The sequence below is a fragment of the Stegodyphus dumicola genome, chromosome X2 (genome assembly GCF_044657685.1).
Source record: "Stegodyphus dumicola isolate Sdum_Otavi_A_Nest chromosome X2, ASM4465768v1".
Lineage (NCBI taxonomy): Eukaryota > Metazoa > Arthropoda > Arachnida > Araneae > Eresidae > Stegodyphus > Stegodyphus dumicola.
Window position 1 is genome coordinate 7,063,464 of NC_140781.1, and position 27,112 is coordinate 7,090,575.

General features: G+C 33.8%; 1 protein-coding gene across 2 annotated transcripts in view; it reads right to left on the reverse strand.

Annotated features, from left to right (window-relative positions):
- Positions 1–27,112, reverse strand: part of LOC118195362 (solute carrier family 4 member 11-like) — an 842,086-nt gene that overhangs the window by 414,093 nt on the left and 400,881 nt on the right. For both annotated transcript variants that reach the window (XM_085809451.1, XM_085809450.1), the window contains exon 2: positions 21,945–21,985. In XM_085809451.1, coding sequence (XP_085665577.1) covers positions 21,945–21,985 — 41 coding nt within the window. The remainder of the gene's footprint in view (positions 1–21,944; positions 21,986–27,112) is intronic.

The following is a 27,112-nucleotide window of genomic DNA, read 5'->3' on the forward strand; positions in this document are numbered from 1 at the left end:
ATGCAATAATGTAAATGCAAATAAATGCAATAAATGTAATATGTGAATTTTACAGTTTCATGCAATATCTCAAGCATTTATATTTTGTTAGAGAATCAATCTTTTATTTTTAAATTTCAGTTTTTATTTTTTGGACAATCAGAGGTAAGAATGTTTGAATAAATTATGCATAAAGATGAAAAGCCATTAAAGTACATTAAATATATATATTTCAACTAATTGTCACTGATAATTGTTTTAGCAAAAATTTTCTGTATATACTTTCAAACAAGTAATAACTTTGAAGTAAAAAATAAATACCGCCAATATGGAATGAATTCAAAATTTCAGAAGCTAGAAATTATAAGCAGATTTTTATAATTTATTTTATGAAATATGAAGCTTTCAAGCTTTACTCAGCCTTAATCTTTAAAAGCATTGTCGTATATCTCCTGTTTTTCATATTAAATTACTGGAGAACATATGGAGTCCTGGTAACATCTAAAATTTTAATATTGTAATCGACGTATAACGTTTCTCAACTTTACAATTTTATTCAGTTTTTTCTGTTTTGATGCATTAATTACAGTGTGTATTATGTATTTTATTCTATTTCAGACTACTAGCTCTCGTTGAAGCTCCGGTTATAAACATTGTATATTCAATTGTAAGAACTCAATAATCTTCTATGTTTCCAAATCTGAAAGGTTCATCTTTTCAGAAACGTAAATTTACTCTAAAACTATCAAAAGTACGTTAATTGTTTTTAAAGAAATTAGTTTTTGGTTTTATCTGATTTATTTAATTACGGCAAAGCACTCGAGGGCTATCTGTCTAAAGGAAGGTATGCTTCCATGGAGGACACTGTAAGGGAAACAGGCTTCTATACACGTTACACATAGGGAAAACCACGAAAACGTCCACGCAGCCAGACCATTCGTGGGTATTCGAAACCCGAACCTATCTACCAGTGTTGAGTAACTTTGCCGCTCGGCCGCTGATGGGCTGATACCCCCTAGCTTGATATGACAATTTACAATGACACATTATCCTGAACATGGGTCGAAATTATCAGTAATATAAATTTAATGGTATATAAAGCCAAAGATGAATATCATAATGTGATTTGAAGTTTTGTCTGTTCTTCAACCTAATTAAGTGAACAAAAAAAAAAAAAAAAAAAAAAAAAAAAATGCTTTCATAACTCAGTTTAGATTTCATAATAAAACAAAATTAAATAATTTTGATGTATTATTCCCATTATCAAAATGTTTCACTTTTTCCTGTTTGTCATCTCGTTTAAGTCATTAGCAAGTTTATTTCAATCACTAAGTTTTTTCGCTTCTCTGTACGTAGCAAAGGAAGTACTGCAGTCGCGAAATTTTTCGAGTAATATTTCAACGGAAATATCCCTTTATACCGTTCCCGAATTCATTTAGCCGATTTTTTTTGCGTGTCATATGTACGTACAGACAAAATAAAGGACTCTTTTTTTTTTCAAAACTCATTTTGAAATGGATGTAAAATGGCTTCAAAAGGAATTTTTTGTGATGGCTGTACGTATGTATGTACGTATCTCGCTTAACTAAGAACAATTAGCCGTAGAATGTTAAAATTTTGTAAATGGAACTGCTATAACATCGATTTGTGCACTTCCCTTTTTCATTGCAATAGGCAATACCAAATATACATATAAATACCGGCTTAAAATTCCTTACCCGGCATTTTTTGGGTAATCGTTGGTCTTAGTCACATACTCCCAGTTACAGTAGTGTTTTAAATGACGCGAATTTTCATGTGTTGACAATGTCAAATTTAAAAAAAAAGGTGAATTTTCGACAATTAATGAAATCTGATTGTTAATACGATTTCCCAGTTCGTATACTTTGGAAAGTTTCGGATACTTTGGTATATTTGGAAAATTTGTATACTCGTTCTGTCGTTCTGAAAAAATAAGTTATAAGAAGTTTGGATACCGTACGGTAAAAGATGACCGGGATACTTAATTTTAAAAATTTGCAACTTTTTATGTCATTTTCAACTTACCTTGACTGATCAGTTAAGAGAGTTAGAATAATTCGATCAAAGAAGTTTAAACGAAGTACAGCAAAAAATTTGTATAATTTAATATGGCGTACAAGGAAGTCATGTGGTGTCCAAATCAGATTTTCTGAATTATTTCCCTTAGCTCTGTGTGCATGTTTTAGTAGAGGCTTTGCTTGTATAAATCGTTGAAAGTTTTAATTTAGTTCTCTAGTAGCTGAAAAATTTTAAGCGAAAGCCTTTATAGTTAAATTAAGCTCTATTGCTTCTTTCCTGTGGCCATTATTTTAGATTCTAAAACAGCTGTTATTCAGTAAATGTGAAAGAATTTGCTCGAAAAACATTTTATGTACTAGAAATATTATGTTTGAAGAACCTTTGGTTTAATTTGTTTTGAATGTTTCACCATGCTTATAATAATGAAACTGCGTATAAAAGCATAGCGTATTAATGAAAAGGGATAATTTGTAGGAAAGAGGTCATATTTTACTTCATTATGCTCTTTAACGCCTGAACTAAATGCCAGAGTTTATAAATCAGACCAATGTACCATTGGCGTCATTCAAATAAGAGGGATTTAGAAACCGGATACACTTTTAAAATAGAGAAACTATACGTGAATACGTGTTTGTTCAAAAACAAAAATGTGTTTTTTCGTTTATATTTTATAAATGGCATAGTTTTGCTTAAACTTTATACATTGAAAGAATTTCTAGAAGCGCTCTGTTCTGCGGGAAACTTAAGGAACTTATGCTCATCGAGAAAATTAAGCACCGAGCCCCTCTAGAAATAACAGAACAATAGTTGGACAATTGCGAAGAATTTAAAACGGCTTCTACTTTAGCAGAGAAATGCGACAGGTATGAGGCTTTGCAGAGATATGGAGAGGCTAGAACAGAGAGCGGGTTAAAGAGAGCATTTGGAAAACTAGAGAGCGGTATGCAAATTCCAATGATAAGAATAATCCGTAAAAAATGTAGTGGTCATAAAAAAATTAAGTCTGGGGAGCATAGAAAAAGAAATGCTTCTAAAAAAGAGCAGATTTTGAGAAACAGAGGCAAATTTGTCGTTACCAATATGGGAAGGAAGGGTACATCCGACTCAATTGTCCATCACTGGAAAAACTAAGCCTAATCTCGTGAGTAATTTGGAAACGGAGAACTTAGAGAAGTGTTTTGAGCCGAACTTTAAGAAAGCGTAATTAATGTGGTAAAGAGAGAGAGTATCTGAGAAATACTGGAGCTGGAATAGATTTTTATGTAATAGTACTTGGATTAATTCTAATGTCTTATTAGGAGAAACTGTGGGTGAAACAGCCTTTGGAGACAGAATGTATGTGTTTATATTTGGTAAAGGTCACCATCGAAGGTAATTTTGGTGTGATCACAACAAAGGAAACAGTTACTCCAGTGGAGATAGAATATTATTTGTTAGGAAATAAAACCGCGCAACTGATAGAATGAATTTAGGAAATGACGGGTTCTCTTGAACGCTGGGGAGACCCGTAGTCAGGCTCCTGCACACAAAGTAAAAGTTTAGAGAGTGCGGGCACAGTAGGGTTGCTTGTGGCGAGAAGGTAAACTTAGATTCCAGATAGGAAGATGAAAAAGAGACAGGGATTGAAAGTGTTATAAATAGTAAGATTTTGGAAGAAGAGAAGCTATAAAGTAATAAGAAGGAATTCATTGAAATTCCAGTCATCAGTTCAGAAAAAAGGTCTATCCTTGCAGATATTTCACCAGGAAAGTTCGGGGATGGACAAAAGGCATGTACCAGTTAACGACCTTGTGGAATAAAGCGGAAAATGAAAGGGAAAAGGAGTTTAGAATTGTAAAGGGGAGGGTAGTCAGAGTGGCAGGTTCTAAGAAATGTTAAGAAAAGCTTCAGTTCTGTGTGCCTCGTGTTTTTAGGTTTGAAGGTATACCACAAGGAAATCGGTGGTCATTCAGCTGTAACAAAAACCAAGGATAGAGGTTTGACACATTAGTTCTGGCCTAATTGTTGTCAAGAAATTGAAGAATTTGTGAGGACGTGCGATATTTTTCAGCGTGTAGATCACAATAGGGATAAAAAGAAAGCTCCAATGAAGATTGTGCCCGTTATATCAGAAGTTATAGTAGATTATTGATGCAGTAGGATCTTTCATTCCTAGATCCCGTGAAAATGAATACCTAATTACGTCAATCTGTGTTGCTTTCAAATATCCAGGTACCATTATTGCGCAGAATTTAAACTCTATGTGTGTAATATAAGCTTTAATACAAATCTTTTCTAGATTAGGTTACCCTAAAGATATTCAGTGTGATTTTTGTAGATCATTTAATAGTGAACTTACATCGGAGTTTTTTGAGTAAGTTCGCGATTAAAGTGTACCACTCTTCGGTGTGTCATCTCAAAGCACTGTTGAAAGGTTGCATTCCAACTTGAAAAGGGTATTGAAGTCATTGTGCCTGGAAAGCGGGAAGAACTGGGAAGAGTACTTACACTCAGAACTGTCACCCACGAGAACACAGGTCCATGATGTCCTTGTGAGTTGGTACACGGAAAGAATTTGAGAACGCATAATCGGTCATGGCAAATAGATTAAAAAAGTGTCAGGAGCTGGCTAAGAAGAAAGAGTGTCAGAATAAATGGAAACTCTGGTATGATCGCAACGCTGTTAAGGGAAGGTTTAAGGTTGGGGATCTCGTGCATGGTTTGGACACGTGTAAGCATCAAAGAATGGAGGTAAATTGGATAGGGCCAAAGAAAGTAACTAGTGTGATTTCCGAAACCAACTATACCATAGAGATTCCGGGAGCAGGATACCATATATCATGTCAGTTTTATGAAATCTATCATCAGCGTCCTGAGATTGTGAATCTGATGAGAGGTAGTCGTGGAGAATATCGAGGGACAGGCTGATAATCCTTATCCCTTGGCTGATCCAATGCAGACAGATTTCTGTAAAATAGTTGGAAGCAGTAAGTTGGAGGAAAGAGATTCGGCAGAGCAGATAGGAAAATTCCAGGAAATTATAGGAAAGTATGAAGCAGTATTTCCTTCCGACCCCGGCTGAACGCCCTTGGTCGAAAATGAACATTAAATTATTGGATGACACCCCGATTAGAGCTACACATTACCGAATGTCGATGAGACAAATCGACATCTTAAAGAAGGAAATTGGGCGTTAGGGTTTATAGAGTCAGTCAATCCAATTATGCTTCACCTATGATCTTATTAGAGGTCCCGGGCAAAGATCCTCGGTTTTGTATAGATTATGGGATGTTAAATTCAAAGCTAGGAAAGAATTTTTACTCCTCCTCAATATAGAAGAGGTTGTAGAAAAGATCAGTGCAGCTACATATATCACCATCATGGATTTAACTAAAGGTTACCTTCAGATACCACTCACAGAACGTGCAGAGAAGTATGCTACATTTGTGACGCATTTTGGTTCTTTCATCCTGAGGAAAATGATGTTTAGGCTCCTAAATTCGCCCTTCTGTTTTTGTAAATTGATTATTCAAGTTATTGGGGTAATAAATCATTTCGTACTACCGTATATGGATGACTTTGCAGTCTTTTCGCCGACTTGGGTAAGGCATATGAAAGATTTAGACACCTTCAAGAGGTTAAGCCGTATAAATGCAGATTCGATCAAGTTCACGTAAACTTTCTAGATCATCAAGTAGGATCTGGGAAAAGGTTGCCTGACGAGGACAAAAGTCATGCAGTCAGAGTTTTCCGACGTCCACTACTAAAACGAAGACAGGTACTGCAGGCTTCTATGGAAGGTGTATAAAATGCTACGCGCGTATTTGCTGTACCTCTGACAGACGCTTTGAAAGGCAGAAATAAAAAGGAAACGCTAATTTGGACAAAAGAGTGTGATGAGATTTGTAACGAAATGAAGACCAAATTAGGGCAAAATCCGGTTTTATTTGAAACAGATTATTCTAAGGAATTTATTACGCAGACAAATGCGAGCTTATGTGGTGCCTTATCTTGGTAAAGGACCTTATCTATCTATCCCTATCCTTATCTTGGTAAAGGACATTCTATCCTCTATCTTGGTAAAAAGTTGTCTAAGGCTGAGCGTAATTCTGGCACTTTTGAAAGGGAGCTAAGAACCATTATTTACAGGCTAAAAAACTAAACCATTATTTAGACGGACAAAAATTTAAGATCCAGACGGATCATAACCCATTAATCTTTTTAAATAAAATGATAGGATCAAATTTTTGTTTGACTTGTTGGGCATTGTATCTCCAGTGGTACAATTTTGAAAGTATTCACAAGCCAGGGAAATTACACAGCGATACGAATGGGTTAAGTCGTGGCATAGTTTAGTGGCTGATAACATGCTACCGTAAATATTTCCTAGTATACTGAAAATTAATTGAGGAAAATGGTAAATGTAAATAATTTTGTAGTGGTTTATCACTATATTTTTTATTCAAAAAATGTGGGTTTAGTGTATTTTTTAATTGTTAGAATCAAATGTTTTCATCCAAAGTATTAGCATTTTGTAAAATTTGGGAAAGGCTAAATTTTGAAGTGGGAATTAGGAATTTTTAGTCGCCAAAACTGAGCAATGTACATTGTGTCAGGCAGACAGTAGGAGTAGGTTAAATCTTTTTTGTTGTATTTTTGTTTTTATATCATCTATCTCATCTATCTAGGAAAACGTGAAGGTATAATAACTGGCTTCTTTATTACCACTTGAATGATTACCACTTTTTTTTCCTGGAAGCAATGAAAAAACACTGGGAATTTTCCTTTCCATAGTCAAGAAAAATTCTTCTATAGTCCCTTAGATGTTCTTTTTCTTTTTTCGCCCAGGAGCACCGTAAACGGAATGCAATCATACTTCTTTTACACCACAGGAGAAATCGAGGTACAACGAGATCCCATTGTTAATTATTCTGTTTCTCCCTCCAAGCTCAATAAAGTGTTTCCAAGAATTAAAACCTCTTTCAGCGGGGTCGGAAGGTGTTTACCTTTTGTTACCTACCCGAGGACAAATCCCACCCTGGAGAAAGTGGAAGAGTAGCGACACCGGAAATAAGGCGTGAAGTTTTTGCGGCGAAAGGCGAAGATGGATTTTCAGTACAGCATCGGCGGCTTAGATCTTCCTGTTGGGGTTATGGGCATTTTTGCTTGCAATAAATATGACTTCTAGGCTGTGCTGGTGACCGGGCACATTTCTGTGTAAGAATTTCTAAAACTATGGACTGACTGCATCTAAATCCCAGATCGTTATTAACCGTACCTGTTAAAGTTATTATAATCGTTATTAACCGTACCGTTATTTTCTTTTATTAAAATTCACGTTATTGTTCATAACTTGAGTTGGAAGTTCATTCAACCCTGCATTGCAACAGGGGCTTTGGGTAGCGGTTTCGGCCACTACACCACATACCCCTCGATATTTTTTTGCAAGAATTGAATTTACGCTACGTATTCCAGGAGGTTGATTGGACACGATCGAGACACTGCTTGGCTTCCTCGCTTACCAGACCTCAATCCCCTTGCACTTGCATGACACTTGTTTATGAGACGCATGCAGAGGAAAAAAGGCACCTCTCAGCGCGAATATTTGTCACTGTGGCAAACGACAAAAGCACAACCGCGATAGATAGTTCCGATAAATGGCTTCTGCGCGGCTGAGGGCTATTTAATAATATTCCTGGTCAACGCTTCTAACAATAACTCCAATAATTTTTTATTGTTATCTTTCCAGCACTGTGCCACAAGCTACGTTTTAAATATGCTGTAGAATTAATTGCTTTTATTCATTTATTAATTTTCATAATATAGTAAAATTTCCTAATACTTGCATAGAGTTTTCTATGTTTTCAATATGTAGATTGACTGCCACGTGAGACTATATATATTTAAAAAAATATGTCAGATGCTGAGAAAAAAAGAAGATAAATGATATCAAATTCTAACTTTAATTCCTTAAACAAAAAATTTATATCATGAATTTGAAATAAAAGGGAGAATATGTAAGATGAATTTTAGTATCACTTTCTTCTGTATCATAATTAGATATTTCATTAAAAAATGTTCTGTGCGCAGCTGTATTTTGTGTATAACGCATGAATATTAATTTTAATTTATAAATTTTAAATTCATCACCCTTTTTACAAAAAAGTTACAAGTCTTTTAAGTTTATTATTATTTTATAGAACTCTGTGATTAATGATCTGTGCACAATACATTTTCATATAAAGACTTTTGAAGTGATTAAAAAAAAACTTTTCTACGATATAAGTAAAAGTATGCTTTAAATTCCCGTTATGTTATACTTCTCAAAATAAATTTTTACGGGGAAAATTAACGTAAACAAACAAAAACATAAATAAATTATTAGATTTTATACGTATAATGCTATAAACAAATTATTAAACACAGAATCACATTAGGTTGCAACACAAAGAAAAGAAAGTTGCAGAACTCTTTAGAAAGTCCCCTCTTTTATGGGTTCAAATCCGAGATATTCACCCACTGAAATAAATCGGTTCTTTTTTTTATGACTCAACGCTTACTAAAAATAACCTTGATGAATAAGATCTGGAACGAGAATTGAACCAAGACCAGTGTCCAGTAGAAATCCGACCAGGATAAAGCGAAATAACGGAATGAATCGAACGAGGAGTGGTATTAGAAGATACTAATATCTTGGACTGATTTCTTTCAGCGGCGTTGAGACTTCTTAAAATCTCCTTTCTCAATTGAACATCAAAATTCTAGAATAAAAACTTTTCAAAAATTTGGCAAACGATAAAAAATTAAATTCGTTTTTAACAAGGGAAAATAAAGATTCCTTTCTCCCTAAAATGGGAGTTAAACGTTCTTGGCGGTCTTGCAACAAGAGCTCTCGGTGGATAAAGAATTACCACTCTTTTTTGACTAACCACCTTTCGCTCGCTCAGTAAAGTACATAGTTTCCTTGAATGAGTTCGCGAGCGTGTAGCACATGTCTGGTTATGAAGAGTCTTAGGATAACTTTAGGGCTCTTAATCATTGGACTGTGGTAACTAGGCCGTGGCTTTTGTATTAGAGAACTGAATGCTTTAATAAAAAGACTCAGTTACCTGTAATTATCAAAGTAAATTAAACACATTACAATCTAATATGCAACATTCAAATGACACAACACCCAACGCAATTTCAGTATAATTAATAAGTACATTTACATTAAGAGACTTACATAGTAAACAATAGACATTTTACCAGCAATTGCACGGAATTGTGTACTAAATGTTATATTCAATAAGTAACCGCAGTAAATAATAAGAATGTTAACTCTTCTAATGTAGCAGCTGTACTTTACGGGCAAATTGGGAAATTCATAATTTCTTCATGCTATTTCTTATCATCTGCAGATGTTGAAAGACACTATTGTGGGATGATGACTATTATGATGAACTATTACGATGACTATTACGATAACACTATTACGATAACACTATTACGATAAAAGACACTATTATGGAAGTAATTAGGTATCGTTTTCCTGATGATCCTAGAACTGAAGACTCACAGTTTCTAAAGCAAATAAGGAAGCCTACTCTTATTTTTTATAATGAGTAATTAATTCTTTATTTAGTAAGAGGGAAAGAAAGTTGCTGTTAAAACTAATAAGAAAGACCCGGACGGACTAACTCCAGAAATTATAGATAATTAAGACTCGTAGATGAAAGTTTACATTTTAGTATATCCAGTTATTGCTTCTATGTAAATTAATTCTCTTCCTTCCGAAATCTGATAAATTCATTTTCTTTCCGAAACACGCAAAATTTATGAACCCTTCGGCCTCTTATCCAGTATGCCTTCCCCTTCACGAAAAAAAAATCTTGACTATGTCAATAAATTAGATTTAATGTATTCTTGACAATAAAAATTGTTGAAGTTGGCTTTTTTACTGGGAAGAATACTGTAGATGGAGTGATAAGTATGCTGAATCATGCGCAAGAAAACAAAACTATAAGGAAACACACACCACTGCCTGTCCGAAGGGCAGTACCAGGAAAAAAGCATTCAATAAGTTACAAATTTGGCATCATGTATAGATTTCGAGAGGACATGAAAATGCTCTCATGCAAAGCATATACAAATTTATGTGCGTCAGTAACGCTACTAACGCTACCTAGAAACACTACAAAAAGGAAGACTACATTGCTTTAAATAACGGAATTTTGTGTCTTTCCAATGTTCTTTGAGTTTGATAAGCTTCAGTATGCCTCAGTGAATAAAACTGCAGGGATTCGAGCAAGTTTATAAGTGTGAGAGAAGAACTGTAGCTTATAAAGGCTGTGGATTATTCTTCCGAGATACGATCATACCAGGTTCGTCATAAAAGGATAAGTACGTAGTATGCATTGCAGCGACAGATCCGGGAGTAACATATAGAGCCCTAGCGAAAGAATTGGACTCTTTACAAAATAACTTGTGTCAACACACAGAATTTGACGTTGTCTTCAAAGTGTTCATTGCTGTGATTATCACTGATTATATACATGACAGAACCATTCTCCTGCAGTGGTGCTTTGAACAACGGATTTGGTCAAATTGGTGGCACGTCATTCTATTTAGTTATATCGGAGGTCGGAGTCACAGCTGCGTAAAACATCATCACTCTTGCATTTGCCTCGCTATACCAGTCCGTCGCCTGGAATTATAGTTTAGGATGCCATTAGATTTTTCTTTCCGAAAGCGCCACATTGCGAGCATATTCAAAAGTCACCCATTACTTCTCTGAAGTTTCAGAACCTATTAACCTACATTACTTACAAAGTTTACTTGAGACCAGTTTCAACAGAACTATAAGCGTCTCCACATGGGCAAAGGATTCAACAGTTCTTCACTGTATTGGACAATCGCTTCTTTCAATACAAAGTGTCTCAAGAGGTCGTTACCAAACTTAACATGCTGGTCTATCATACCAAGACAAACAAGATTTGCATAGGAACTTGTGTCCGAAAATAAGAAGAGCGAAAGCTAGACGGCAATGTTCGCAGGCTTATAGGAGAGTGAAAAGTGTGATCATTTCAGGCGTGGACGTTGCAGGAGAAAGATGAATCGGCTTACTAAGTTCTTTATTGACATTTTGTGTGATATTTTGTGGAAAGAGTGTTGCTGGATCTGATAGTTGACATTCCAACAGCTATACGTCGAAACATCTGGTTTCAGCATAATAGAGCGTGTGCATATTTTAGCAGAACTGTGAGGGAAAAACTTGATAGAACATATCCTGGTCGCTCGGGATATACAACGTCCATGAGGCACGAGATGACAGGACATGGATTTTGTCGCCAAGATCGTTAAAGCGGCGGCACGTGTCCGTGACACACCTTCCCATTCTGAACGGGTCCGTGAATCCATGCGTCGATGTTGTGAAGCCTGCAATGTGGCGAATGGAAGGGATTTTGACCATCTTCTGTGATTTAACCATGTTCTTTAATAAAAGTCATATTAACACCTCTTTCTACATCCTTTCTTTCTCCTCCCCTCTACGCTTGCGAACATTGCCCTCCAGCAGTTGCTGCCCGCATTTTCGGACACAAGTTCCTATGTAAATATTGTTTGCATGATATGACAGACCAGCATTTTGAGTTTGGCAACGATTTTTTGAGAAAGCCTGTATATCGCCCATTCAGACCGTCTGGTTTGTGACTGGCAAAAGAATGGCCAGGATATACCACCTGCGGCTCCGCCAGATGAACTTTGCTAAAGTATGGAATAACATAACAAAACGTAGATTCAATATATACCTTTTAGAGCTGAGGTGAATTGCAGTGATTATTTCTATTACGAAATTAAAATCGGACTTGGTTCAAAAGGTAATGCTCAGTGAAAATGGTGTTGTCATTAGCAAAATATATTTAGAAATGAAAGCTCTAACTTACTTTATAGAGTAGAATAGCGCTGTGCGGAACAAAGTACTATGGTGAACATAGAATTTCAGAATGGAACGTTTTTGCAAGTTTATGCAGATCAAAGTTTATCCGGAGTTTCCGGAGAGAAATATAAAAGTCCTTAAAAAAACAAAGGTTAAGGAAGCAATGAAAAAAACTGGAGTCTGAAATGCGAATTGAAACTTAATGCACCTAAACTCCAGACACAAGCATTACGAAAATAAGCAGAAAATGAATCTTTCCTACGTATTATTTTGTAAAGACACGAGATTGATAAACTGCAACACTCTGACTAAAGGAAGAAAGGCCTTCGTTGAGGAATTTCGTAGATAAAATATTTCGTGATCCGTAGATAAAATATTTCGTATAATCATATAACTTGATACATGATTATAACAATGTATCTCGCGAACGTATAATATATATCTCGTGATTATGTTGTTGTCATGAAGCCACCCAGATCTTCGGGAATTGAAGCCTGGGCTAATTACCAGTGGTCTGATCTACTCAGCATTAGTGATCGTAGATATCAGGAAGATTAAAACATCCACTGGTTTCGAACTCGAAATCTAAACTATTGCTTTAAAAATGAAAGACAAAGTGATTCATTTGAGGTCATGATTAACGATAAGGTCCAAATAGAATAGTTAATCAACAGGCATCAGTATACTAAGCTCAAATTAATGCAAGCATAGAGGATTTAAATTTGATAAACATTCATCGTAATGATATAAATATAGTTAAAGGTGTATTTTTGCTTAGGGTCGGAAAGCACTACAGGCACTATCATCATATAGGCTAGTTACACAAAATGTTTATGTTATTTAAAACCTGATTTATTATCTAATGATAATAAATCAGGCTACCATAGAAAAAAGGTAGTCTGATCAACGAAACATCAAATCGCGAGGGGAAAAACTCTTCATACATAGATAAATATACAGATACTTTATCAGACAGAATAATAAAAACTTAGAGCATAATACAGAACATTCTCTCTCTCCAGCTCTCTCTCTCTCTCACTATATATATATATACATGCATATTGATAAGCCACAAAGTAATCGGAGTTTGCAAAATAGGGAACATTTGGACTCTGGTGTTCACAATGCAGGGAGAATTTTCGCATGGGGTTGATTCTCTCCACAACTGGAAACGCATTATTGTGAAATTACGTATGAACATAGATTGATATAACACAAAACAATATACCGCATAACAATCATGCGACATATGTATGATAGTGTGTAAGGCTCACTAATGCAGGAAGATACAGCTGCGATAATTTTTAAGTTTTTTTGAACCGTCAGTAACAAAGAGTTGGCCAACCATTGGTTTGCAAATGCTTTGATGAGATAACAATGAGATTAATAATGAGAAAAGCAGTGATACAAAAGTCCGTGGAATACTCTGTGGGAGTAACATGTTACTTGGAATTTATATCTGCATCAAATTTAAATCAGCGTTTGTTTTAAATTTGGAAGAAATTAGAAACTTGCCAAACCATTCATTTTTATTGAAGCAATATATTTTAAAGCTTTTTCATTAAACTAATGAGAAGGGTTACCAAAGAATGCATTCATTATTAAGAATTTCTTCTTAAATTTGAATATCTGAAAAATGCTTTTAAGAATCTTTTGAAAACATTTTGAAGGACACTACACGAGAAATGAAAACTATTTCTTTTTATGTGTCTGCCTTCGAGTTCAATGAGCAGCTTAATGGGTTCCGCTTAAGAAGACAAAAACCTTTTAATAAAAGGGATCATTAAGTTCAATATAAAATTTCCTTAGAATATCACATTAGAATTGCTTTAAGAAATGAAAATTAAGGTTCGCAGAAGAGTTTCGAGACGATATCAATTTCAAAAATTTCAAGTAATGTATATTTTTATTTCGTGCGAGCCGAAATTCTGCTTACCGGAGATTTTACTGGCTTTTTTGTGTGATACTAAGAATTACTTAAGGTATTTCTTAAACAAAAAAGACTAAAAGAAGCTTCATAGAATTAATATTACAGCAGAAAATATTCTTACGAAACAGCTCAGTACATTTTTTGAAAGATTTATTTTAACATATCAGTTTTTTTTCAATGGCATCATGTTCTTTTCATTTATTCTCCGCTTGACAGCGATTAACTCAGAAAAAAATGGTACCTGGACTGCCCTCTTAACAAGTACGGAGCAGCCTGTCCAAAACGAACTGATTGATGAAATTTGGAAGATGGTATATGAGGTGGCTAAGTAGGTAAACGTGTTTGAACTGGTTCAAAGCGGACACAATGGCGTGTTAACTTATAGGAGCGTCTTTCATTTTATCGGGACTAAGGGAATATTTAATCCAGATGTCGTTTTTGACAACGTGAAAAAAGTAACAGAATCATTATCGCATGGAGAAGTCTGTAAACCCTCTTTTTTTAGATGTTATGTGAGTCAGTATCTAACAGAATGTCCTGCGAATTCAAATGAAGAATTCACTCATATTTTTTCTTATATGATGAACAGTTTAGTGAAAATGTCAAAAAAAAACGCACTTCAATAATTAATATACGAGTAAAAATGTAGCTGAAATTTAACTTAAAGAAAGCTAAAACTTTATTTATAGACTACTGTTCTTAATTGAATCTGCAAACAAGTCTTATAAAATGCAAAGAAAATGAAATCAAAATACAAGGTGTCTCAAAATGTCGTTGCAAAACTTAACTGATCTGTCATACCATGACAAACAAGATTTGCATAGGAACTTGTGTCCGAAAATGGCAATGTTCGCAAGCGTAGAGGGGGGAAGAAAGGATGTACAAAGAGGTGTTAATATGACTTTTATTAAACAACAGGGTTAAATCACTGAAGATGGTCAAAATTTCTTCCATTCGCCACAATGTATGCTTCACATCATCGACGCATGGATTCACAGACCCGTTCAAAATGGGCAGGTGTGTCAGGCACACGTGCTGTCCCTTCAACGATCGGCCCCAACCGTTAAGCGAACAAATTGAGTCTTTCTTAATTTTGTACATTACAAAGTTAAACAGTAATGTAAAGAGAAATTTGTTAACGTCAAATGAATTATTTCTAAAAATAGCCTAATTTTGAAGCCAGAACTAAGTGAATAGTTGAATTAAATACATAATTTTGGGTAGAAAATAACAGTGAATGTGAAATGATTCAAAAATAAAAATAAAAATCATCTGGAAAGCTGTTAGATCTGATGACGGAAATGCTGAAAGAGAAATACATGACACAAAAATAATGAAAGGTAGTGCGAAGCTTTCGGTGATTTAAGAAAAAGGATTTAGTAGTTACAGTTTAAGAGATTACATGAGCAGACATTGATATTATTGAACTTCATTTTAAAAAGCTGCAGAATGTATGAGTATGAAATACAGCAGAGTATCTTAATGAGAAGTCACTATTTACATGAGAACAGCAAACCGATAAATTAACTGTTACGTATAATTTATGTTGAAAGCATGATAGATACATAACTTTTTTTTGTTTTGTTTTACAGGTGAAAATTTTGACCTAATTTCTATGGGAAAATAGTTAGTTCAGTACAAATACCATTAATTACTGTTTGTATTATTGTTCATAAAAGTGTCCTCGAATAGGTTAAATATTCGGTCGAATGAATTTCTGGCATTTACTGGCACAAATCCCTTGAACATGTTGCTTAATTCCTTGAAGAGTTTGAAAATATCTCCTAGGGAGCTTAGACCTAAGTCATTGTTGTTGCTTTTATTTCTATCAGTGTTATTTAGGTTTTCTACATTTTTACTGGCTTTACTAACATATTGGGTAACATTTGCGCATGAGGTGCCGGGAGTAACCTGGGAGGACTTAGTAACATTACTTGCATTAGATTTTTCAATAACATTTTTATCAACATTAGAGTTTGGATTGTTTTTACTTAATTTTGGGAACTTGGAGGAACCCCTAATTTGGCGGTGTTCTTGTCGTCTCGTACCTCATGAACGTCATGTATCCCCGCACGTAGAAATCCAGAGCAGTCAGTTCGGGGCCATACGACTGGTCCGCTTCTGCCAATCCAGGGATCAAGATAATGTTCTATCGAGGCTTTTCGCACAGAGATGCTAAAATGTGCACGCGTACCATTATGCTGAAATCAGATGTTTTAGCGTGTAGCTGCCGCAGTGTCAACCATCGGATCCAACGACACTCTTTCCACAGAATATCCCACAAAATATCCATAAAGAACTGAGTTAGTAAACCGATTAATTCTCCTCCTGCAACGTCCTCGCCTGAAATGATAACACATCCAACTCTTCTATAAGCCTGAGAATATTGCCCTCTAGCGTTCGCCGTTCGCTGTTTTGGACACAAGTTCCTATGATGAAATCTTCTTTGTCGTGATATGACAGACCAGCATGTTAAGTGTGGCAACGATCTTTTGAGACACCATGCATGCAGTCGTTTAGAAAATATAGTAATTTAGAGTATGTGTTCTCAGCGAGTTCTTTCTCAGTACCCCAAGTCTCATTAAAAGGCTTAATTTTTTATTCAGCTATTTTATGGGAGCAATTTGTTATCTCAAATATAAGAACTTTGCATATTAGACATTTGAACATTTCTATAGTTAAATCCGATTTCAGCTGCAAATTTGAATTTATTAAAGACAGCTGAAATGGTATTTATAGTTGTACAAATCTTCGTTGAATATGAGAAATTTGCGTCTTCATTATTTTATTTTATTATTATATGATGCTACGCGTAGGCAATTAAACATGTTATTAACTTCGTAAAGATCAGGTAGGTGATCGGTAAGTGCCATGATTATCAATATTATTATTATTTTTAGTAAAGATTAAGCTCTGCTTTCTGTCACGCATCTAGTAAGTTCCTCTATTTACAGTTTATTGCATTAATTTTTATAATTCTACTTATTTCCCCAAAATATCTCCTTCCATTCCTATAGTTCCTGAAACATCTGTGAAAATAAAATTTTTCACTTTTTCAGAAAATGGCCTCCATATTTAGTATAAATGGGCATGTTAAACAGATTTTTTGGAGTACAATAATTGGCAATTATATCTTTTATTTCTAAAATATTTAATTAAACATAACGACTCTACTTTCAATAAGATAAAGAACATAAAAAATGGAAGCTATATGTTTCTTATATATAAGTATTGCATTTGTGTTTCCAGTTACAAGCAACTTAGTCAATTTCTAATCAGAGGACATTTCTCTTATTAAGTAATGTTTAATTGCACAAAACCGCGATATACGAAATGTAGCATGTTTGAAAACTTGCTTTATTCTCTAATCGGGAAAAATTTCAATAATATTTTAAAAGGGTTAAAAGTGGCAGTAATTCAGAAGAATTCGGGCAAGTCAAAGCCAACTGAATCAAAAAAAAAAAAATTAATTAAATGTTAACTGAATAGCATGAATACGCAACGAGAACAATTCCGTAAGATTCAAGAATTTGTTAGAGCAAAATATCATATCATTTAATGTCGTGATCAATATATGTGGTCATTTTTGAACATAACCGTCAAATTTGTGTCAGTAGGTGTGGCATTGAATGTTAAGCGCGTTAACTCGTAGCATCTGCTGAGTGATATGGCTTAATAATGGATTACATGCTTCACGAGACATGTCTGTATGCAAGAAAATCCATTTTTTGTATTCTATTAAATTACAATAAGGTAAAGGTAGGAAAGAACATATCTTCTGATCCCTTGATAACAAGACTTATTCATGCATGAGACTTGAAGTACTTTCTTCGTCTCTGTTACATTTTTAAATGAAGGCGGGAAACTTCCTACGCTAAAATACGTGTGATGCGTTGATAATTTAAAACAAATACATTTTTCGGATCATAGGATTTTGTTGTTGGACTGTGAATAGCCAGAAAAACTTCATGTTTGTTATCGATCTCAGTATATCTGAAACGTTTTACGGCAACATAATGTTGAATTAAAATTATCCAGAAACCACGCTATTCTATAGAATGCCACGTAACATAAATGGTAACAGCACAACTTGTCTTAAATTTTCAGTAAAGACAGAATGCTTATGTTCTTGCTAAAGGATATCATGCATCATGAAACTGAATTTTATTGTGAACCTACGTTACCAGCACTAGAAGTTTTAAGTTTTACTCTAAATTGTGGTCCGAGTTTAATATAAATTGTGTTTATCTCAGCAAAGTTCAGCAAGAAGTTCGTTTAGTGTCATTTTCTTTGTTCATGCTTGTTTCTTATTAAAACTATTGGCGAATACCAAAATATTTCGATCAGCATTCTGTAAGCTCTATTTATGGTAATTTTTCAGAAGAATGTTTTCATTGTAAAGTCTATAGTGCAATATAACAAAATTAAAAATTAATCAACAGTGTTCCAGCTTGCTTGGATTCTATTTGTTAAAGTGATTTTCTCTCAAAAGTTTTAAGCAGCTGTAACCGTTTCACGAGTACACATTATTATAGTTCTCCAATGCACAGTAAAACAACAGGTCCACAAATTCATATGATATATCTTAATGCACTATTTCAGATAGCTGTCTACTATACCTATTAATGCACTCAACTTTGATGGAAAAACAAGTTAAATGTATAATTATATTGATAACGTGATCAGTTGTAGGGGTGAGTAGCCTAATTTGGACCAATTTTGTATTTTTCACTATATAGAAGTACGGAAGAAATGCCAATAAAAATTAAGTAGTAGAAATTAAACTCACTAAGTGTACCTTCAAAATAGAACCATTTATTAAATTTTAAAAATTATTTATAATGGAGAAAAATGAATTAAAAAAAGTCGTGTCATCGGTTCAATTTAGGAAATCGGTTTCCTCATTTGGACCGCTAGTTTCCTAAATTGGACCATGAGCTTTCTTAATGGCAATTACAGCAAAAGAACCTTTTAATTGCAGCACTAACTCCAGCACATTGAGTATGTATCAAGTGTGACGTGTTCATGCATTGTATCATTTATTCTTCCTTGGTTTCTTCACATTGTAAGGATTATGTTAATTTTATTAACAGTTAAATTTTAAGTTAAAGTTCCTTTCCTGTCAAATTCTTAACTTCAACTTACTACTTCTGGTCAGAACGTAGTTTTGGAATCTTGCTGAATATTTATTTAAACCACGAAGTTACTTACAGAGGCAGAGAGAATCAGAGTTTCTGATTTACGCGCGTCTGCCTTTTTGGCCACTCTCTCTCTCTCAAAGCTGTTATTACGCTCGGCCGTACTCAGGTCCTTGGTAAGCTTCATAATCAAATACGTTAAGGTTCCAACTCGATTTGAATCTTGATAGCTTCGGCTATATTTCTTTAATTAATCTTAGTTTTAGTTTAATTCTTAGTCCCTTAAGTTCAAGCCTAAGTGAGGGCTTTGTTTGTACACTCCCAGGCGGAGTTTTGTTAAACCTTATTGAAATAATTAAGGGCTAGTTACCCTTCTATCTTGTTGTTTCTTGTCACCCGAACTTTAACGATTATTCGCTTATCAGTACTTAAGATTCTTCACTTCCAACATTAACTTAGAATTTCAAAGTGAGGAACTCTACATTTGTCCCTTAACGTATTTGACTATGAAGCTTAGCAAGGGCCTGAGTACGGCCGAGCGTAATAACAGCTTTGAGCGAGAGAGTGGCCCAAATGGCAGACGCGCGTAAATCAGAAACTCTCTACCTCTGTAAGTAACTTCGTGGTTTAAATACCGCTCCTCCTCATTAAATATTCAGCAAGATTCCAAAACTACGTTCTGGCCGGAAGCAGTAAGTTGAAGTTAAGAATTTGACCGGAAAGGAACCTTAACTTAAAATTTAACTGTTAATAAAATTAACATAGTCCTTACAACATAATATACAAAACCATGAATCACCAGTTTCTTTTTTATGTTTCTGCATTTTGTTAAACTTCGGTGAACTGATTTTTGCTACTACAGACTTTGGCTACAACAGATAAGAACTTTCCTTCTTGCGGAAATATTTCTGAAATTAGCTTTTAAAATAAGTTTTAAGCGCGCTTACGCACACTTGGTCTCGGAGACGAATGGTTACCATTCCAATAAGTTTTTCGAAGGGTAGCATTCTATTGTTATTTATAATTTATCCATGAAAAAAATGTCGTTGCCGAAATTGGACCGGTTCAATTTCGGCAACTGTTTTCGGTCCAACTTGGGAAACTTGAATATTTAACGCTTGATATTGTACAGAAACGTCAAAGTAACATAACCTCGCAAAATTATAATTGCAAATTGTAGATAAATAAGCAAGTTTTGTCATGGTATAATGAGACATGTAATTACTTACGCTTAAACGAATTAACTGCTTTCACACTTATGTCGAAATAACAGATTTTCTTCTTAGCCAAACGAATAACATTTGTCTCAATGTAACAACGAGGCGTTTCTTTACAAACACAATTGCATTAACCTCTTCTACATCTACGTATAACAAAATGCCTATCTCAAATCTTGCAGATATCATCAGTCCTTGTATATCATAGCGGACCAAATAAGGCTACGGTCCAAATTAGGCTACCTTTCCCTATGACATACCTTTGAATAAGTGTTGTATACTTTTATTTACTTATGTAATATGTATAAAGAATTTGTATATGTACAAACAATTTATATGTTTTATTTATATATGCATAAGTTATTTGATATGTTAAAATTTAGAATGTCATTTTTTGTTCAGAAAAGCATCACGCTAAGTAACTCAAACAAAGAAATATGCCTTGTCATGCATGAGAGAGAAAATAATATTAGCAAAGGACTTAAACCTTTCTCACTATACATATAATAATTTTTCTGGGCAGAGCAGGAACGGAAAGTGAACTTGAAGCAGGTGATAGGAAATTCAGGCTGTATAGTGTGACTTCCTTCAGATTCAACGAGAATCTATTCCAGCAACAGTAGATTTGCTTGATTACGGTGTAGAGACATTAGGTTAATTGGAAAAGCCGATGAGATGAAAAATGAGCAAACGCCTTCGCCGGGAATCGAACCACGGACTTCTGAAATACCTGCTCAGCGAGAAGAACCACTACACCACAAAGGCACGCTAGGAAGGAGGGAAAAATACCTTATAACGGCAAAGCACTCGAGAACTATCTGTTTAAGGATAGGGATGCTTTCGTGAAGGACTTTCTAAGGGAAAATGGTTCGAATACACGCTATACATAAGAAAAACACAAAAGTGCCAATCAGCCAGCCCGTTGGCGGGGATTTGAACCTCGGACGGATATTCCAGCATTCAGCAGCTTTACAACTCGGTCATTGGTGAGCCCAACATTATGTACATTAGAAAAAAGAACAGTAGTTTCAGTGGTTTGCTGAGGATAAAAAAGATAGACGAGTCAAGTTACTTAATAAAGTTTTTAGTGAAACTCAGTATCTGGTTTCGAAGTTTTTGAAGACAGCTTATGAGAGTACTCTTTTATATTAAGCATAAGTCTTCAGACGACGCTCAGAGACGGAAGAAAAAGCGTCGAAGACAAACATTACGTTCGGATGCGGTTCGGATGATGATGAAAATGCATGGTTATTTCACCTTGACAATGAGCTAAGTCATACTGCATTACCTAAGTATCAAATGCACAGCACTCACTTGGTCCTATGCGATTTATTTGAATCACCAAGCTCAAAGCCCACCTCAAAGCATATCATTTTGTGACAAATTATAAAATTCCGACAGCTATGATGAGTGGTTTGAACAACTTTTTAAGTGAAGACATCATTTACTGTTATGAAAAATGGCAGAAAAACTATAACCCCCGCATTTGATCACAAGGCGACTGTTTTTTGGATGATAAAAAAAACAATGCGTCTACTTTCAATGTAACTTTTTAATTATTCTTATTACTGTTGGGACTAACCGTACATTTTTTAAACGTAGGGAATACACATGTATTCAAATATTTATTCAAGAATGGTATGCAAATTCAAAATACATTAGATTTATTATTATTTTTAATTTACAGGAAATACAGTATGCAGCTAAGAACTAGGTATAAAATATGTACACTTAACGATACTCACCTCATGTTTCGCGTACATTAACGTTACTTCGTCGCCATCTTCTGTAATAGAAAAAGCAGAGTTGAGCTTCAAAATATACATTGCAATATACAAAATTTTACAAAGCATGCATAGTGTTTATAATGCTTTTCTTCCTTATAATATAATTATACATTTTGCCATAAAGTAATTCTTTACAATTTTCGGTAATGAAAGAAGGATATCGTAATTTAAAGCCGTTTTAAAATGCACTGAAAACTATTTGATGCATTTAAAAGTATGCATAATACATAGCTCCATATTTAACCGTACCTAAATTAGACCCTAATAGCATTTAATATCAAATGCATAGCAGCTAACGTGAAATTAACACAAACTTTGAATGTTTTGAGGTATTACCTTTTATTGGATGTGAAACAAATGTAAATAGAAATACAAGTTAAACAATTTCCCATTTGTTACATTAATTTTTCCATTACGTTTTTAGTATTTAAATTTTTCAACTTAAAGTAAAATGGCCTGCATGTTTATTTCTTCAGTTGATGTGCAAATGCAAACTAATAGCAAAAGGTACGGAGTGAAACCTGAAAAAGATCCCTTTAAGCAACTACTTTAAAATACTCCCTGTCGAAGAAGAAATCAATTGTATTTCCCATAAATTGTATTATTAAGATAAAAAAATATATTGTTAGTTATTAAAATAAGTAGAATTAATAGTCTAACCGTCCCATATTTTCTTCTTTTTTAATGTTTTATTTAAAATTAAATTAAAAGAGCAAAAAAATTAATTAACTATATTTCTTATATATTTTGCAATTAAATGGCTCATTTGGCTCTCCACCAATTTTTACACAGGATGGTGTCATTGATTTCTGATTAAACAATTGTCAGTGTCAGTTTTCAGAATAAGACTAATTGGTTTTTAATTGGTAAAGTTTGAAACAAAGTCACTATTGTAAAAAATGAAAAAGAATTTTTCTTGTCAGTACTGTTTTATACGAATAAATCTTCTTTTAATTAAAATTAAACTTCAAGAGCATAAGTTAACCGACTAATTAAGATACTGGAAAATTTAGTGTTTTCTTGCATTTCTTTCAGACTCTTATTTGAAGGCAAAAACTTTAACAAGCATTGAAGCGTATCTATTTAAGTTCTTTAATAATTAATCAATTAATTAAGGTACTGCATATTCATTAATTTTATGCATTACTCGGCTAGCTACTAATTTTTAATTAACAACTAATGGAGGGTATACTAATAATTAACAAATAATATACATAAGATTATTTCTTGCATATTCTGATCTCTGAACTCATCCTCCTATTATGAAATTATAATCTGTGTACATAACTTACAATTTTCTTACTAGTTATGGCATACATTTTCATGAATATTACTTTGAAAATATCCAGCACTTTTTTAATCATTAATTGCAAGTTTTTAAATTAGTTTTTTTTTTCGTGCCGTTTAGGCGGGATGCATTTTGTTTCGTTATTCCATTCAAGAAATTTTATGTAAAAATCTGTGAAAAATTTGGAGAGTCACAACTATTAACAATAGGATGAATTTTTGTTAGGTAAAAGGATTTTCTCGTTTACATGAATAAGCTACTGACTAACTCAGTAAATGAGTAATGAAATGAAATTAATAAAGTTGACTAAGCACTGATCAGAGATTAAATTTAGCTATTTGCTCTTGAAACAGTAAATATGATTATTGAAGTAATTTTAGTGTTAATAATAGGTAGGAATTTTATTTGAATAATTTTCAAAAAAGGTAAAATTCAAAGGAATTTTAGTGTTAAGGTCTTAGGAGTGCATGTACGCAAAGACTTACGACAGGGTTTAAATACTGATGAAACCATCGGAATGGAAAAATTTCTAGGTCGAAAATGCGACTGAAGCACCCAACTTAGCATCATTCTATCATCATACAGCCAGCAGTCAAACCTACTTCAAGCTTTCTTGTTGTGGCTTATCCCACCTGATCGACGGTTACATCACATCAGGTGTCTGATATCAGAGCAAGCCCACGAAATGCATCGTGGCAAGAGGTCAAGATTGCGCCTGTCGTTGGCAAGAGCCTTGAGCAACATATAGGTGACAATACGACTTTGCTCAGTTTCATCCCCAGATTTGATGGAGAGCACCACGGGGAGACGGGTCCAAGGATCTCTTATCCCACTTTGACTTTCGGCTCGTCTCATATTTAGAGTGACTCATGCCGCACGCACACTATACATTTACAAACATTTATGTCTTCTCCGGGATACAAACCCAGGTCCTCAGGTACGGCAGTCAGCTCCGATAACCAGATTTGAGTTAAACCATATATTGCAATAATAAGTGTTTCACTTTAATAGCAGTATTAAAATAAATTAAAATATCATTGAATTTATTTAAGCAGTACTTAAACTGAAGCAAAGAATGAGCTTACAGATACTCATCGTTAGCATACAAAGCTGTCAAGAATGCTTGAGGTATTGAACTTAATCGTTGAATAATTGGCGTGCTGCTATAAAAATATCAATCCTTCGTTTTTCTTATGGTAAGACTCAAAACAGGTGATAGGAGGCGCTGGGTTATTAATATTTACAAGCCAGACTAGCATTGTGCTATTGCGAAAAATTTCAAAATCTGACTGAACTCTCTGCGCTCTGAACAAGCACTCTGTTCTACATGTTTCTCTACAGCAAATAGTTACAACTTATATTTGACAACTGGCACCCTTTCTCGCAGGCGCTGAGCATATAGTATAATATCATATAGTGAGATCCATCGAAAGCTTAAATTATGATTCAAAATTAAGTGTAAACTACCCATACCGACACTGACTTCTTCTGAATAGCAAAAAAGAAAGTGGGCCTTAACCATTGATTTTACGATGTTTCAAACATGATAATTTCCAGCTCGCATTCTGATTTTAAAATATTTCTAATTAGTATGTGTATTTAATTATGGCAAAGCACACTAGGGCTAACTGCCTAAGGGGAGGGATGCCTTCGTGGAGGACTTTCTAAGGGAAACTGGCTCGTATGCACGTTACACATGGGAAAAACCACGAAAACGCCCATGCAGCCAGCCCGTTCGCGGGATTTGAACCTCGGACCGAACTACCAGTGTTTAGCGACTTTACCGCTCGGCCGCTGGTGGGCCTATTTCTAATTAGAATTAAGTGATTCTGGACGACTCGTGTAAAATCAAACGTTTTCATATATGTATTATTAAAAATATTTTGTTTTTTGGCTTCCAGTAGAATATAAAAGATGTAAAATATTAATGTTCATTACTGAGTGTCAACATCAGCCATTAAATGTTTAAATATAGATAAATAAGTTAACGTATTTCAAGCACAATAAAAAAATAGAATAAGCTATAGAAAGTAGAATTTCTTTTTCGGCTGTTTTTCAGCTGAAATATACTGATTTGAGAAAAATAACTATAAATAAACTCGAGTATTTTCACCATTATAACTATTTACACAAATTTTTATATATGAGACGGTAATAATAAATAAAGTGAAGGAGTTTATTCAATACTAGACATGTAAAGGTCATTTTACATATTACATTCATCATTAATAGCTTAAAATGTCAGCATTAGTTATCAATAGTTATTTTGGTAGGTATTAACTACTGCTTAACTATTGTAACAGCTTGCTTGCTGTTTAACACAGAAGTACGTATTACTGAATAAATTAATAAGAAATACTTAAATGCGGAGAAAGAGAAAAAAATCGCAGTTAGAAAGTTAATGAAGAGAAAAAGAAAAATATTCTTGCATGAACTCTCTTTCTTGAAAGTAAACTTCCTTCCACCTCTCAAATATCATTTTATATTTATTAACAGTTATAAAATTTTGTTACTAACTTTAAACTGACTACCAATGTCAATGAAATAGTTATAGTCTTTTTTAATGGGAATGGATTATAAAACAAATTAATAAAATGCAACAGAGAGTTATTAAAAAGAGAGTACACAACATCGTGGAGTTCAATAGTATAAGAGAAAATGAGATGTTTGATAATTAGAAGAGCAATAAAACATAATCTTTTTAGGTTCTGCTCTATGACTTAGAAAAAAATAACTCTACAGCTAATATTAATGACTAGAATTTACAATTATAAAAAATCCATTTAACATATTTGCAAAATATGAAACACTAGTACTTAACAGTAAATTTATTATATATATAAATTTTAACATACTAAATATCAAAGATAATAAACTGAGCTTATTAAGATATCGCTTAAATTTTATCAATAAACTAGCAGATGTCTTATTGTTCTTTAAATCATGTAAGGTTTTTAAATAAGTTGTTCTCTTACAGTAATTTATTTTCATCCTTTAAAAAATAGAACTGATTCCATGACTTACTCATTTTGGCTTATGTTCGAATAAATTCTACCACATATTTCATTTTCATCATTCATTTTAAAAATTTATATTTAAATAGCTGACCCCCCCAAAAAAATTATAATCTACTTTTCTCTGAATTTCCGTTCCCAAAGATAAGAAGATTTTAATTTAGATTTGACGCCGAAAATGGAAGTGTATTACTTAAATCATTAAGAAAGTCATTGACTGTATTAATCCAGCTTTGGCAAATCTATTATAAAATCTGGAAACCCCTTTTATTTAAGAAATTTACTTTTGTTTCATGCAATATTTTTTCATGCAATATTTCATCAGAATTACGTTTCCCAGAAAATATTTTAATTCCTTGCATTCAAACGTAATTATTGTGAATTTATATCTTTGGCCATTTAAATCTGTGACAATGTTACTGGAAGTAATTTAAGGAAATATTATGGCATTTTACGTAACTTATGAGCGACTGTTTGTTTCCGTAATCATTTTATGAAACGTTCTGGAGGTTAAGATTTATTTTTCTGCCTTTTATTTTATAAAATATTGTTATATTTTATAAAAAAAAATTGAGATACTTTTTTTAAGACTTCATCTCCACTTACAAATAAATCCCGGTTTAGGAAAAAACAAGACTTCATTTGAAAGGGTTAAAAGGTTAAGATATAGCTTAAAATAAACAGAACAAAAAATCATTGTTATTCAATTAGAAATTTTGATGAAATCACATATATATACGTACATATATGTATGTATATATATATGTGTGTGTGTGTGTGTGTGATGCACCAGCTTTTGTCCGGAATAAATAGATTGGTGAAGA